Genomic DNA, 16,231 nt, shown 5'->3' with positions numbered 1-16,231 from the left:
TTGCTAGTCTGGAACTCGGTTCTATACCTCAAGTTCAACGGAAAGCCACAGCTGGTAACGCAGAATTAAGACACAGCCTCTGTCCACAAACAACTAACAGAGGTTTTGGCCTTCACTTAGTGAAGTACTTAAGCATGTGTTAAATTTAATTTTAGAGAAAGGACCATTGATTTCAGTGGAAACCCTGTCTGGCTCCACTGATTTGATGGAGCAGCAGCACTGGGATGCTCCCAGCCAGGGAAAATCTGGCTGGACAGACAGAGGAAGAAGCACAGCAGTGCATCAGGCAGTGTTGTTTCTGTTAATGACCTTGTTGAATTGCCAGCAAGATTTAAGAGTTCTATCTGCCACAGAAGTGGTAATATCTTGTCTGTATTCTTCCCTTTCCTGGTACTGTTGAAGGGAAGGTTTGGGCATCCACTTTCCATATCTCCAGAGAGCTGAACTAAGTAATCTCAGAGGGTCATGACTGGTTTGTTTTTTCTTTAGTGACGGCTGATCCTGATATTAGAGATAATTAATTTTCCTTCTTTCTGTGCCTTGTATTGTAGGTATGATTCCTTCACTGACTCTTCAAGGAATGAAATGAAGACAAAGTTTGCATTAACAATGGAATTTGTAGAAGAGTACTTGAAAGAAGTTGTGAATCAGCCCTTTCCCTTTGGAGACAAAGAGAAAAACAAACTTACATTTGAGGTACTTCTCAGCTGTCTGCATCCTACTTACACTATTCCTCATTTCAGATAAGATGACGTTGCTTCTTTCAAAATAAAGCCAGTTGCAGAATAAATGTTGGTGTAAAACAGTCTAAAGAAGCACTTGTTCCTAATTCTGTTGTTCTTGGTGCTGACTGGTACTGCAGAAAATAATATTCTTGTCTCCTGTATTTTTCTAACCTTTCTTTCCTTCTCCTGGGGTGGCTGTATTTCAGTGGAGGGAGAGGGGATTTCTGGGGAGTGAATGGTGAATATTTCTGTTCTTTCTATATTAGTGAAACAGTTTGTAAGGATTCTTCAGTATAAGTAAGTGCTGTTTTCTGCATAGGGTATTACACTCACTGAAACACTCTGGATAATCTAATCCTGTGGTTTAAACATTGTGTGAAATTCTTGACAGAAACTTAAGATAGGCCTAGATTTTCTAGGTTCACATAGCAAAGAATAAAGGGGAATGCTTACAGCATTTATAGTTCTTCCTCCTGCCTACTTCTCTTTGTTGCTTTTGCCTCTGGTCACCTGAAATCACCTCTGTGCAAACCTACAACAGTCATCTTACTCTTCTGCTGACTTCCATCTTCCCCAAGGCTGCTGCCTTTTTAAATAATTTCCCAGAGTCTTTCTTCTAGATCTTATATATTTTCACAGATGCAATTTTATCCTCTCAAGCCTTCCTAAATTTCACCTTGGTTTTGCTGTCTGCTGTAACCTGACTGATCAATTGCTTTGTCTAATCCTGACAAATATTTAAGGTCATTGGCCTTAGTCCAAAAATCAGTGGCAAGACTTGTGCTAGTTTGAATGCACTAAACATCTGAATTTCTGTGGAAACTGCTGTGTGAAATGCAATTGAAAACCACAAAGGCTGTCAGTACTTCCTTCATTTTTATTTTCTTTTTCTCCTAGGTGGTACATCTGGCCCGAAACCTCATATACTTTGGCTTTTATAGTTTTAGTGAGCTTCTCAGGCTGACCCGGACGCTGCTGGCAATTCTGGATATTGTTCAAGTTCCCATCTCATCATACTTCGAAAGGCTGAGCAAGTTTCAGGATGGAGGTGAGATGAGCAGCACAGACTGTTATTCCAGTGGGTAATTAGCTTTTTAAGTTGGAAATAATTTATGGAAAATCTCATTACTCTTTCAAGGTTCTGTATTCCCACATCAGCCCACCTACAGGAATGCATTGCAGGGGGCATTAAGATGATCAGCTAAAAAGGAACTTTTTTGAACAGAGCTGCATCCTTCATGACTTTTGGGTACTGCATTGGTGTTGCCGCTCCTTTGCTTATTTGGAGTTTTCAGATTTGGTTTTAAATCTCAATGCCCCTTGCTCTGAACATCCCAAGGGAGTTCAAGCAGCATTTGCCTGGGCACAGGGATTATGGTGGCTCATCTGTGGCTCAACTGATTGTTAATCTTCTTAGCACTTCACTGAAAGGGAGAATGAGATGTTCTGGTCCCACAATGGCAGAAGTACCCAAAGGAAGTCCAGAGAAGGCCATCCTCTGCCTGTGTTTGTCTGCTTAGAGTATGCTTTTGTGAACCCAGACCACAATGCCTCTCTGATGACCCTAGGACTATTCTGTATGTCCCACTGCCTTTGCTACCGTGGTTTAAAACTGGGTTGAAGAATGAGCATGCCAGGAAGGTGCTGAAATGTAGCATTTAGTTTTCCTGTGTGAGTGGGAGAGAGGCGTGACAGTGGTGTGGGCTGAGGGTCCAGAACACTGACTGATGGCAAATTCTGTTTTAATATGTAGCTGGTGTTGCCACCCAGCTGGCTCACAGCACCAAAATAGATGAGCTGTCTTGTTGGAAACAATTATTTTGTGCTTTCTCTGGGAGGCCTTTTCCCAGCCTTGAGTTTTTCTAATCATCATTTTGCTCAGTCACTCCCACAAATGCCCTGCAGGAGCATGCTGTTCTTCACAATTCTTTTCTTTGAGGCTCACACACTCTGGAGAGGTGTAGACTGTCATTGTCATCTCTGAACCAAGAAGTCATATGCTTGGTTCTCTTGATCTTCTCTCCATCACTGCCAGCAGACTTTACTGACACCCTCTGGAAGTCTTTCCTGCAATGCAGTGCACACCAAGTCATGCTGTAGCTGGCTGCAGTCCCTCCTCAGCACTAGAGAAAAGACTGTATGCCCAGACACTTGGAATTATGTTTTCCTTTTTTGTCCCTGAAAGACTGCATTGCAGACTCTCCTCTTAAATGGCTCCGGACACAGTTTGACTCCAGACACAATCTTGGCATATTTGCAACATGGGACATGCAGATGTGGTTCTTCTGCTTAGTTCTCACTCTGCCCAAGCCTTTAATCCTGACTATACATCTTGTTTAGTGTTTTTTTACTCACATTTATTACCCATAAAATCATGTTTTGTCCTTAATTCCCTTTTATTTCTGCAGAAGGGTTTCTTTCAAGCTATCTAAGAGAGGAAGGAAACACCCATTAAATGCAAACAGACCTACTCTCAGTTACATGAATTTCCTTGGCAATTCCATGCAAATCAATGAATTTGCTTTGAAATAAATGAGTGAAGGAATGTTGCAAATGGCACCACACTGCAAATGGGAGCTTAGTAGCCTTTTTAGTAGTACTCAGCCATGTACTGGAGCCCTGATGGGAACTTTTTGTCAGAAACCTAGTTTTGTCTCATGTTCTTTCAGCAAAAAAGGCAGAGAACAAAGGTGTGATTTTTTTTATTACCTTCAGCCTTTATACAGATTATTTAAATTTCTTTCCTGCTGTAGTTGTCTCCATGGATGTTTACCTTTCAAAAACTCATCAGTTCAGATCAGGATGTGACAATCCATGAATGTTCTCTTGTTAATTACCTGTGGGTTGGTTTGGTTTGTTTGGTGGGGGTTTTTCCCCTTTTTCTACTAACTATGTCTAGAAAGCTTTGGAGAGGTTTTTTTGCTGGTGCAGACTGTTGTCAGTCCTGTCTGCAATCTTACAGGAGCCTGGAGATATTGGCTGTGCTGTCTAGACTTATAAACAGGCATTGAAACTTTGCTGTGGTGAGACAATGTGTTTCTATGTAGAAATAGCTGTAAGACTTCCTGGAGAGCCTTCTACAGTCTTTGTAAAAGAAAAGGATGCCTTTGGGTGGGCAGATCTTTTCTTTAACCACCCATTTCTTTTCTGATTGAGAAACTATCAACTACTTAAAGTGTGCATTCGTTTTGCACTTGAGACAGCATGATCCTGAGTATTTAACTGCTGTGTCCAACCATCTTGCCTTTCCTCCTGCTTTCCCTGGAGGTGCAAACTTACCTACCCATGAGCTATAAAGATACATGTTTCACAAGGATGAAGTTGAAGCAGTTTATTAACTCCTTTTCACTATCTTTGAGCACCCAGCTCATGGAGCTTCATGTTCAAAGAACGTATTTCATGTCTGAAAATCACAACTTGAGCAAAACAGGGGAGTGCTTTTCATTGAGGAGAGCCATGCAAGAATCAACCAGCACCACTTTAGTTGCACATTGCACCACTGAGGGGTGGTGCTGGGCTGGAACTTCTGGGCCTCTCTTGTGTTGGACTGCAGATGATCCCAAGGGTGAGTCCAGAAGCACAGGTGCTCCCTGAGTCCTGTGGAGTCTGGGTCTGTCTTGTCCAGGATGCACTGGATCCTGAGGAATGAACAGGCAAGCACAGAAATTGGTCTTAGGAATTTTTTCTAGATCTCCCCTCACTCTGAGACTAAGGACTGTTCACCATGCAAAGCTATAGGTATACATTGGGTTTCCATTTTATAGTAATTATGAGATTGTACATGCAAGGGTTCCCTTCTCTTTTTACACAGATATCCTCTCTTATAAAACTGTGTTGCTCAGAACATGTTTGTTGTTTTATTAGTTACCTGTCCTGGCTTTTTATTGTCTCTTTTTATTTACAATACTGGTTTCTTAGGCTATTAAAAAGGGTGAAAGTAGGAATTACCTCAGTCAGCTTTTTTAGATTTTTGGAAAATGTGATGGCAGTTTCTAAAATCAGAATGGTCTGTTGATTTTTTCCAGCAAGTGTTTTCTTATTCATAGCTTCCATAAAACACAGACAGATGGATTGCTCCCTGCCCTCTTTCAGGGTGGTGGGACCTCTCTCTCCAGCCAGGGAGGTGTGAGGGTGAGTTCTTGCCTTTAGAGGAGGTCAGATTCCATTCTCTCACATCTCTGCAGACTGCAGCATCCTCTCTGGCAGGTCCAATGCTTATAACAGCCATACCAAACCTTTGCAGAATATTGCAGGTAGGTGTCCCTCCAACACATTATTACTCTAGGGATGTGCAGGTTAACCTAGCTCCTTTCTAAAGAAAAAATAGCTTTCCTGAGTTGCAAAAATCATTACATCGATGTTCTTTAAACAAACAAAAAGATATTATTGTTTCTGTTGTGATTTTTGTGTCTATATTGTCAATGTATGGAAGTTTAAATTTTGGAGTTTATAGAAGTTGTGGGGCTTTATTTGGGTTTTTATGTTTGTTTATTGGCTGAGTGGTTTTTTTTAAAGCTTCCAGTCACGGATCGCAAATGTCTAGGCATAAGCTTTAATTCAGTAAGAACATGTATTTCATTCCTTGAGCTTAGGGCTTTGAAGTGTAGCTCATAACTCCAGTTTTGACAAACACTGAAAGCCAGTCATGATGTCTGAGACTGACAGTTTATTGGTATAAACAAATATGTGTAAGTTTTATCAGGCATTAGGGGCATGATCCTGTAAATCTTTTGTAGAAAAAGTGCTACTGAATACCAGCTTAGGTTCTGTATATTTTAATTTTCATCACTATTTAAGTGTAAATTTGCATAGATTGATAGTAAATCTATATTTAACAACAAGACTTTGTCAATAGTTATGCCAATTCAGAATCACAGTTATTTTCAGATTCTAAGAAAAATTACATGAAAAGGGGTTTGCCCAAAATGATTTGAAAAGGGGATAAGTCATGTAATTTCTACTCTACAGTTGTAGTAGATGGAAGATGGCATCTCTGTAGAAGCTGAGAATTTTGGTCAGGATCTATGTATTTTACATGATAGGTTTTGTATTTTAGTTTTCTTAAAATGTATTGATTTCTATGGGAAATCAGTGCTGAATAAATTTGGGGACAGGTAGGTTATGCTGTCTTTCCATTTACTTTTTCTATGTCAGTAGCAACAAAAGTTTCCAGCATCTGATTCTGGTAATGTGAAGTTGTTGGGAACTGGTGAGCTGGATTCCTGACTGGTTTGACCAGTCCACATTGTGAAAACTGTAGTCAGGATTTTGGGAAATATATTAATGATGGGTAGGAGGATGTAGTGAGTCTTGGCTGTGGAAGGCTTTCCTGGATGTGTGCACCTCAGAACTGAAAGAACCAAATTTTCAACCAGCAGACTTGAGTCTTCTTCCCTGTTTAATATTTATTTCTTAAGTACACCCACTTACTTCAGTAAAACTACTTGTTAAGTGAGGAATTATATATGACAAGTGTTGAACTGTTGAGGCAAATCTGCAAAATGGAATGTATTTTTAGGCTTAGTGGAAGTTACATGAAGACTTAATTAACCTTTTACATTTAGAAGTCCTTTTCCCTCCTTTGCTTAAATTTGGAGCCACCTTGGTGGCTGAGGTAGTCCTTGATGTTTTCTTGGGTTTCTCTGTCTTGGTTTGGCAAAGATTCGAAAGTCACAGAATCATAGCATGGCTTGAGTTGGAAGGAACCTTGATGATCATCTCATTTAAACTCTACTATCCACATTCCACTATCCCAGCTTGCTCAGAGCCCCATCCAACCTGGCCTTGGACACTGCCAGCGATCCAGGGGCAGCCACAGCTGCTCTGGGCACCCCAGCACCCTCACAAGGCACAATTTCTTCTGGATATCCAACCTAAACTTACTCTTGTCGCTGTGAAGCCATTCTCCCTTGTCCTGTTGATCCTTACATTATTGTAAATGTTTGTTACTTCCTTTAAAAAACTTAGTTTTAATGCCACTGTCAGTTACTTGAACCAGAATTAAATTTAATGTACATGTAGTTTCATGGGTGACCTTATTTGATGAAGACAGATTGAAGAAAGCTGGCTAAGAAACATTTATGAGACAAGATCCTGTAAAAAGTAAAGATGTATATTTTTGGAAATGGTTCTTATCTAGATTGCACCCTAAAAATGAACTGACTTGAAATCTTGCAACCATCTTCTTTTTTTGTTTCAGTCAGTGTGTCTTAACTTGGAATTATTTTTGTGCATATTTGAAGCTGTTTTCTGTTTCTTTTTTTTTTCCCTTTTAGATAAAAAAAATATATGGGGTGTACAAAATATACTACCTCTATCCTAAAGAGATATATTTTTTTTAAGGAGAAAATGAGGATTTCATTTAGTACTGCTGTCATTTTGGCACCTTTCAAGAACATTATAATCTCTTGCAGTTTTAATTAAAAGGTAAAGTCATTGCTCTCCTAGTAAGTGCACCCTGCTGTATCATTCCAGAGTAAGAAGCCAATCTGTCTTGTCCAATACTGCTAATTTATTCTCTGTGAATTAAAATGCACATCTTTCTCTAGGTGCTATTTGCTCTTTCAAATAGCTGATTTTAGTCAAACCATGCAACTACAGCATATGTCAGGTCTGAAGGAGGAAGCAACATGGTAGTAGCAGCAGGTAAGCCACACATTTGCCATGCAGCTCAGTGCTGTTTAGTTACTGTTGTTTGGGAATGAGAATAATGACATGCCAGGAAATACATGTGAAAAAAATGCCCTGAATTTGAGCTGCATATGTCTTGGGATGCAGTTCACAGTCCTGGGCACCAGCTGGAAAAGCCCTCAGTGGTACAAATTTGGGTTATCTGCAGAGTGTATTGTCCCTCAGGAGCTCTACAATTTTCCTGAGCCACTGTCCACTGATATCAGTGGGAGTCTTTTGGTTGACTTTGCTCAGTCTTTTTGAAAAAATAAATTTTAAAAACTGCCTGTAATAAGCCTAAATTGCTCCCACCTCTGTGATTCTCATGTTAAATGTGTTGCTCACAACTGCCTAAGGAGATGGCTCTTTTTACTTGTTCAAACTGTTGGTCAGATATCCCAGCTTCATGTTGTGCTTGGGTCAGTATCTTGGTGGTGTGTTCCTCCTGCAGCTGGAAGGGCACAAGATTCCATCCTGCCAGGGGGCAGGACAGGGGGGCCTCGCCTTCTCCTGGAGTCTTCTGTCACAGACATATTTTGTGAAAAATCCTTTCTTTAGGATTTTTCCCCCCTTCTGAGAAGCTGTGGCCTCAGCAACAAAATGTAATCAATGGTTATCTGCTGCTGTGGAATGCAACAGGTGGATCCGTGATTGGTCTCCTGTGGGTGTTTGAATTTACTGACCGTTCACGGCAGAGCTGTTCTTGCTTTCTGCCTGGACACAGACCTTTGTTATTCATTCCTTTTCTATTCTTAGCTTAGCTAGCTTCTGGGAACTTTCCTTCTATTCCTATTAGCATAGTAATAATGTAATGTATATCATAAAATAATAAATCAAGCCTTCTGAACATGAGGTCAACATTCTCGTCTCCTCTCTTCACCTGCAACCCTTGCAAGCCCTGTAACATCTTCAGTGCTGGTGAGATCTGCTGCCTCTCTCTGCAGAGGAATGCTTGTGATCTGTGTGTCAGGGGACTCTTGTCCAGACTTCTGTTACTGATACACAGCCCAGGAGCCTCAGCTCCAGCTCCAGTTAGGTCACATTTTCTTCCAGCCCTTTTGGCTGCAAGTGGAGGTACACAGTGTCTGGAAGCACCAGAGGGTTGACAACAAGGCTGCACCTGCCTTTTCTGTGGTCCCTATGGGTCCTCTGTGTCCAAGGACCAGATTTCATCCAAGACTATTCAAAATTACTCTACTGTTTCTCAGCCCTGCATCTGTTACCTGCACTTTTGTCTAGTTAACAATTTGCAGTATCCTCTTTGAGGCATACTTTGATTAGCAGGGCTAATGAGGCAGTGGCTGCCTGGCAGGCTGGAGCAATAATTTATACCAGCAGTTTACAAGAAAAGAAAGGTTATAAGAGGAAAAAGGAGAGTTAACTGTGTTAGTCACAGTTAGCTACAGAGAAGAAACTGCTGTTCAGTGCAGAGTACTGCCAGACCAAAGGGGAGGTCAGACTGAGAGCTTAATTCTGTGGCATGAACCATTTCTCTTCCCTCCTTACTTTTCCCTCATTATAAGATGCGTGCATTAATGGGATTCCAGAGACCATTGCTCTTCTAGGAATCAATATCTGTCTTACAGATGTAACTCAGCTAGGAGGCTTGATTCCCATGGTGCTTTTTACCCTCAAGGCCAGCATGCTGATGTATGTATTTATTTCCTTGGACTAATGTCTATGGCATGAAAGCCATGCTTGACACAGCTCAGTGGTTTTGGGGATAGGAAAAAAGCCCAGAATCTGCAGAATGTCAGGAGGAGGTGAAGTTTGATGGAGTTTCACCATGGCTGGGCAGCTGAGAGTTTGTATATAAAAAAGGGAAGGTTTGTGGCTGTGTTGTGATGGAGGCTGGAGTGGCCAGATTCACTCAGGGGCTGGGGAGCAAATGTACATCCATGGCACATTGTAAGTTTTTTCCTTTGTTTTGCCTCATTACTTGTGAGGACTACAAAATATGGAAGTGATGCTTCACCATGTGTCCTTAATGCCAGGCATTAGGTTTTCTGTAAGCCTTACCTGAGGTCAGCTAGTTATTGAGCAATGAAAAATGGTTTAATGAAGACATAAAGTGTGATTCTTGGCCTGTTTATGGTAGGTTCTGAAGTCTTTATGAACAAATTCTGTAGAAAACCTGTAAAAATTAATACCTCTTTCACAAGTAGAGCTGTAAGGCTTTAATGCTTCTGGCAAATAATATACAGCTCTAAAGAGTTTGAAATAAAATGTGTTCCTTTAGGTAGTGAAGTGTTGTTATTATATGTCCTTAAAATGGCTGTAACTTTTCATGCAGAAAAATTAAACTGCATGAAGCAATGTAGCCAAATCAGCAAAGAAATGTAGAGCTAAAGCTGCCATTGGATTCTTAATCTTGCCCTTGGTATTTAGACATTGCTGCACACGTGGTTCCCTCATGGAGGATCCCCGAGGACTGGAGGTGTTGTGTGCTTTAAGATGGCACAAAAGCTTTCTTTGGGAAGCTTTTGATGGAGCAATAGTGTAAATCTCACTGAAATCCCCAAAGCCAAGGATATTTGGAGTTTTGCTGTTGTGAATACTGTCTCAAAACCTGGTTGAACGCACCTGCACTGCCACATGGGTTGAGACAAGGTCCTGTGTGCTGGTTTTGGCTGAAGTGTCAGTGTCCTAATCAAAAGCATGTTAAGGTTTGATGACATCAAAGAGTTGTTGCTATAACTTAATAACTGCATAGACGACGTGAGAATTGTCATATTTTTGTAAAGCCTTTGATTTCTTCTTCCTCCCTCCTCTTTCTTCTGTAAGCAAGAGTGAATAATATATTTGATTTTTATGGACTGGTTAATGAAGGTTGTTGGGGTAGTGGATGCATTTGTCTTTTCTGGTCTTTAACACGTCTCTAACTGAAGATCTGATCAGACCTTTCAGTACCTGAAGGGAACCTACAGGAAGATGGAGAGAGACTATTTACTCCAAGGGCATGAAGAGACAGGACAAGGAGAATGGCTTCACACTGATAGAGAGGAATTTTAGATGGGATATTAGGTGTGGGATCTCAGCACCTCAGGACTGAGGTGCCGAGTCACTGAGACCACCCTTGGGGGGTTCGGGAGTCCTGGAATGTTGCCAGAAGTGTCTGGTGGCTGGACTTTGATCCTACACAGGAGACGACACTTGTATGAGGATAGGAGGATTTCACCGGGGTGAATGGTGAAGGGATAAGTTAATTAGAGAGTGAAACACAGGGTTTAGAATTTCTGTACAGGAGGGTTTAGAGAAGTAAGATGGAGGAATTGGGGCGTGTCCTGTCCTTCTTCTTCTTCTTCTTCTCCTCCATCTTCTGTGGTGATTGTGGCACTTTAGGATTGGTTATTACTAGAAATGCACTGGTTAATAAGGGTAAAAGGTATTGGGGAAAAATGATAAATATTGTATACGTAACTTTGAGTATAAAGATAGGTGACCGCCGGAGGGCAGGGGAGTGTGCTCATGGCTGGCTGCTGAGCAGACCTCTGTCGGGCCGAGAGAAAATCTTTTAGATAAGCAATTAATAAACACCGAGACCGAGAAAAGATCTGAAGCCTCTTCTCGTCCTTGAAGCGCGGGCTGCCCCAAGGCCACCCCGGGCCTTTCCAGGCTATCTAAACAGCCAAGAATCCGACAATTAGGAAGAAATTGTTCCCTGTGAGAGTGATGAGGCCCTGGCACAGGTTGCCCAGAGAAACTGTGGCTGCTGCCCATGGATCCCTGGAATTTTCCAAGGCAAAGCTGGATGGGGCTCTGAGAAACCTGGTGGCAGGTGTCCCTGCCCACGGCAAAGAGTTGGAACTGGGTGGTCTTTAAGGTCCCTTCCAACCCAAACCAGTCTATGATTCCATGTGGCAGCTCCCTTTAAGGTACTTAGTTTCCAGGAGCATTGAGCATCCAACTGGTCCCATCCCTAATGAAAGCTGCTGGATATTAAAATCCTTTTGAAAAAATGGGAACTTTAAAAATTTCTGTGTAGGGAGATGAGCACTGTGGGAAACTGTTCAAGCTAGAAATAGCTGAGCAGTTTTCAAAACTGAGTCCTAGGAATCCACATTTCATTTTTCTTTCTTCTGAGGAAGACTGAACAGCCATGATAGTAAGAGCAGGCTCCTTCCCCCCATGGCAGCTAGGGACCAGATCAGGTGCCTATAGGTAATTTTTAAATAAACAAGGCTGCATGTTGGCTCCCTGGCATCTTGGAGATTTCTGTGGAGCAGAGGACTCTGGGGACTCAGAGGACTCTGGCTCTAAAGGGATCTGCCAGCCTTTGAGGCTTCCACTGACTGCTCACCCTCAGGTTCTGCACAGCTCTCTGCACTGTATGTGAAATATCCAAAATTCTGTGGATCCTGGAGAGCATACTGAGGATGCTCCCTAGCAATGGGCTGGGAACAATTGGAAGAAAAGGCACGAATTGCCAGCTGCCTTCAGCAGTTGTTTGTCTTACTGAATATGGTATTTTGTCACTTATCATCCATACAGTATTGCATAGCAGATTGTTGTTCACTTTTATATTCTGCTTTTAGAATTTTTGCAACCAGTAAATGACTTATCAAGAAAATATGTTTATGTAGAAAATGAAGTGTCAAATTATCCACTGTTTCGATTACTTGGGTGGTTGTTATTTTTTTCCCATAATTGACTCCTCTGAAAAGCCTTTCTTCTCAGAGAGGCCGCTGTGTTGTCAATCGTGCCAAATTGTATGAGATTATGTGCTACAGTTTTGTGACAGAAACTGATACTCATTAGGAAGTTGTGATCACTGTAATAAAAAGTAATGAAAAGGAGATGCACAGTTGTCTATTCAAAACATGACAAGCATTCTCTTCTTTCCTCTTCCTTCAGTGTCAGTCAATCTGCAGCTCCTTTAAATTACCACTTGTGCATAGTGAATTCACTCTTCCATCGACTAATCTTGTTGAGACTGTACATTAAATAGGAGATATTTCTAATGGGTCCACTGCTTATGGAAGGCTTTTGGCATCTGACTTGTTTGGCAGAGGGGGGAGCAGAGAAGAAGGGAAAATTGGAAAAAGATTCGAGGAGATTTTCTTGTGTTCTTTTCCTCTGTTGGTCAGTCACGGCTCTGAGCGCTTGTGCCGCAGTTTGCTGCTGAGAGAAGTGGTTGGTTGCACACATTAGCACCTCACAGCAGTGCAAGGACTGTTCTCTCCCTGCCACGCTTCACAGCCATATATAAATGTTAGTACCTTGACCCCAAAGAAAACAGCCAGAGATGAGGTCAGCAGGTTAAGGGTGGCAGTACCATATGGAGGCACAGCTCAGCTTCTCTTCACTTATCTCTAGCAAAGTGCACATAAGAGTAATCAGGGTTCACATCTACTTGCTCCCTCTCCTGATTTATCTCAGTTAACTAGCTGAGGCAGGAAGTTAATTTTTCCTTGGTCATTGGTATTCAGGAAGCACTTTGGAGATGTGACTAAGATCAGAGCTCCCTTATTTTAGTCATTGTGTGCACATGTACTAAGAACTTAAATCTCTTTTATTGAGCCAATGTATTTTGTCTTGCATTGTTGCAGGCTTAGCTGACAGAGAGCCAGTCCCTTTTTAAGCTGCAGTAACCTTCCTGCATGCCTTCCCTCAGGGAAGCACACCCTTCCCTGCTGGGATAACCACCTTCAAGCAAACTGCTGCTGGCCCCTCGTGCTTGTGACTGACAGATTTAATCCATGCTTAACATGGCCCAGGCAACACTGAGTATCACCAGTGATGATTACTGGGGGATCTTTTGGAAGAGAAGCTGCTCCCCACTCCTTATGTACATGGGAAATCTCCCTGGCTTCTTTCACAAAGCAGAGCAGCTCCTCTCAGTTGAGACACATCAGCTGCTTCACTGCCATCCATGAATGTGCTGCTTGACTGCTGTCTGCTCCTTGGAGAGGGTTGCATTTCATCAGCACCCTGCAAAACATAGTTGTTATGATACCTTTCCTGAAAAGAAATGCTGAAGTGCTCCAGTTGCAGCAGCATTTTAACTCTGGGACTGTTCTCTTCAACCTGCTCTGAATTAACTGAAAATTATAGTCAGCATCAGGCAGTTGGTTAAAAAGTTTTCCAAGATGACACCTTGTCTCCCTGCTGTTATTGACAGAAATAATGCAGTATTGAATCACTACCCATTTCAGTTGTAAATACTGAACTGGATTAAGTAGACTTTTCTCTTACTAAAGTCCTTTCCTATGCATTAATGAAATGCTGTTTGAAATGGCAGGCATAATAAATACCACCTTAATCCTCCTTCACTTTCCCACCTCTGTCTTTTGAGATCACTTGCATTAAGGTCAATAGTGAAGGAATGCTGTGGACAGAGGGTTTATCCCTGTTACTGATGCCATTGGGAAGCAGCTTCATAGCTGCCTCTCACTGGTTTGTGCCACGTTTGAGCACTGGTGTTCTGTGGGTAACAGGAAAGGACAGCAGTCATCTCATTTGTTTTTATTTCCTAGATGCTTTTCTGGGCTCCAGTATCACATTAGCTGAGTGCCTCAGAGTCTTTGCTATTGCAGTCTTCTCACTGTCCTTCCCAGAGGTGGAAAAAGTGATCTGCTCATTTATGGAGGTCGTCCTGAAATGCAGAGACAGTGACTAAGTCCTTTTTCACTAAAGGAGTTGAATCCCATTCCCTGCCATGCCTGTGCAGCACCCCAGTAATAGCTGAGAAATAAGCAAGATATGGTCTGGGCAAAATCCTAGCTTTCTTTCTCCAGAAGCTGAGGTCCACCCAAGATGTTATCTGATGTCCAAAAAACACTAACTTTTTCATTAGCTTTACACACAGTAGACTTCAGTCTTGAAGGGTGAGCAGGAACTTTTCAAGATGAAGTGGAATTTTTCTTCCTTATTTTTGACAAACTGCAGTTGTGTCTTGTTTTTGAGAAGAATATCTTCTGGACTTGTCTTAGACCTAAGGAGTGGTTTCCTTATCATTAACCCCATTGACTGAAGTTTGTTTTTAAAGAATTCCTGAGCTTTCCAAATGCCCTCTGTTTATATTTCCCTCTGCCCAACTGACCAAAAGGGATTTTGAATCAATTAAAATCAAAATTTGATTGGGATTCCCAATCTCAGTTTTGAGAGATGATTATTTCTTAATTAAGGTGTATGCCAAGGGTGTTGCAGGCCATGATGCAGCTGCCCAAGATACAGGTCTTGTTGTGGGCCTATCTGTCAACATTAAGGACAGAATGAAATGGATTTCATTTATTTAATGGTTTGAAGATGAAGAAGACACAAAATGTTGGTTTAACTGAAGGTACTTTATGGTTGAAGGTCCTTCCTGTGGCTTAGCACAGGTGCACTGGGTGGTGGTCAATACAAATACTTGTTCAGCACATTGGGAGAAAGGAGTTGGGGAGTGGGAGAGAGATATCCATCCCATGTTATTCCCACACTGTTTTATTTGATTTGAAAGGAAAACACACCATTTTCATTTTATGTCATGGAGACTATTTGTAATGGATTTATTTGCTTTACGTCTGTGTAAGCAGTTAGAACTTTCTGTGCCTGCCTAATGTGAGGATCCAGCCTGTAGTTTGACTTCTAGGTTTTTTCCCCTAGCAGCATGCAAAATTAGAAGTACATTTCCCCTGCCTCTTTTGTAGAGACTTGAAGTATTATTTTTAAAAGACTGATTCAGAGTCATTGCACACCAAACAAGATGCTGAATGGGACCTCAAACCTGACACAAATCTGCCTCATTCACTTTGAAAAAGCACCTTCTTTGTGTTTTCCCTTTTAAAGTCAGGGCTAAAGTAATTCTCTTTCCATACACATTGTAGTTGTATATGGATTGAAGAAAGAAGGGAATAAGAGGAGGATTTTGCCAACAAAATAAAATCCAGCCTTGACTTTTACAGCAGGCTATCTGGGAAGAGGGTTTCTTCAGTGTGAGTAAAGCTTGGCCGTGGCATGGTGATTAAAGTGTACTAAAGGACAGACAAGAACTATTCAGGCTTCTCTCAGCAAAGCTACATTTCCTTCAGTCTTTTCTTTAGTGTAGCCTGCGTCCTGGCATTCTTCCTGTGAGGAGTTGCTGTCATTCGTTTTCTTTCCTCTATTCCTTCCTACCTGTGTTTTGCAAGAAAAGAAACTGATTCATGTAGGTAGGTAGCACGATATTCTCACACTTTCTCTTGTCCCGCCTTTGCAAGGAAGCCACTGATTCACTGAGATGCTTTTCCCATCAAAATTCACGATAAAGACCAGTATAACCTGTGGGAACAGATGATATTTCTTCGTAGATTTTGCAGTGTACCATTGCAACCTGGATAAAGGTTTTACCACATAAACGTAAAATATTTTTTTCCCTCATGAATAACTTACAAAAGGCACTATGATTACAGATACCAGCTTAACCTTCAGGACAGCCTTCAAGCCTGGCATTCTCCTGAGACTTTTTTTTTGAAGAGGGATGGTTGGCTGGTTGTATCAGTTGGGTTTGGGTTGTGCCCTGTCATTTGAACCACACAAAGAGATTGATCAGAGTGGCACAGCCTCATCTCTTTACTCTCCTTCAATGTGACATCTAAAACTTTCCCATGTGTCTCCAAATTGCAGCAATAGATGGTATTAATAAAATACCAATAAAAGTTTTCTAATGATAAGCATAGTCAGGTATTGGAATTGCTTGCCTAGGGATTTTCTATAATACTGGATATGCAACACTCAGTTTGCAAATATTCTTAAAAACAAGTTAAACCTCTTTAAGAAATTGTTTTGGATGTGGATAATACACCTTCAGGCAAAGGAATGGGTGAGATTTCTTTAGTTCTACTTTTTATCATTTAACAGAACTGTGTTAACAGAAC

General features: G+C 41.4%; 1 protein-coding gene across 7 annotated transcripts in view; it reads left to right on the top strand.

Annotated features, from left to right (window-relative positions):
• ITPR2 (inositol 1,4,5-trisphosphate receptor type 2) overlaps positions 1-16,231 on the top strand; it is a 244,366-nt gene that overhangs the window by 75,786 nt on the left and 152,349 nt on the right. For all 7 annotated transcript variants that reach the window (XM_064701183.1, XM_064701180.1, XM_064701196.1 and 4 more), the window contains 2 exons: positions 552-696; positions 1,623-1,773. In XM_064701183.1, coding sequence (XP_064557253.1) covers positions 552-696; positions 1,623-1,773 — 296 coding nt within the window. The remainder of the gene's footprint in view (positions 1-551; positions 697-1,622; positions 1,774-16,231) is intronic.

Source organism: Zonotrichia leucophrys, chromosome 1A (assembly GCF_028769735.1).
Source record: "Zonotrichia leucophrys gambelii isolate GWCS_2022_RI chromosome 1A, RI_Zleu_2.0, whole genome shotgun sequence".
In the NCBI taxonomy this organism is placed as follows: Eukaryota; Metazoa; Chordata; class Aves; order Passeriformes; family Passerellidae; genus Zonotrichia; species Zonotrichia leucophrys.
This window is presented reverse-complemented; position numbering and strand designations above follow the sequence as displayed.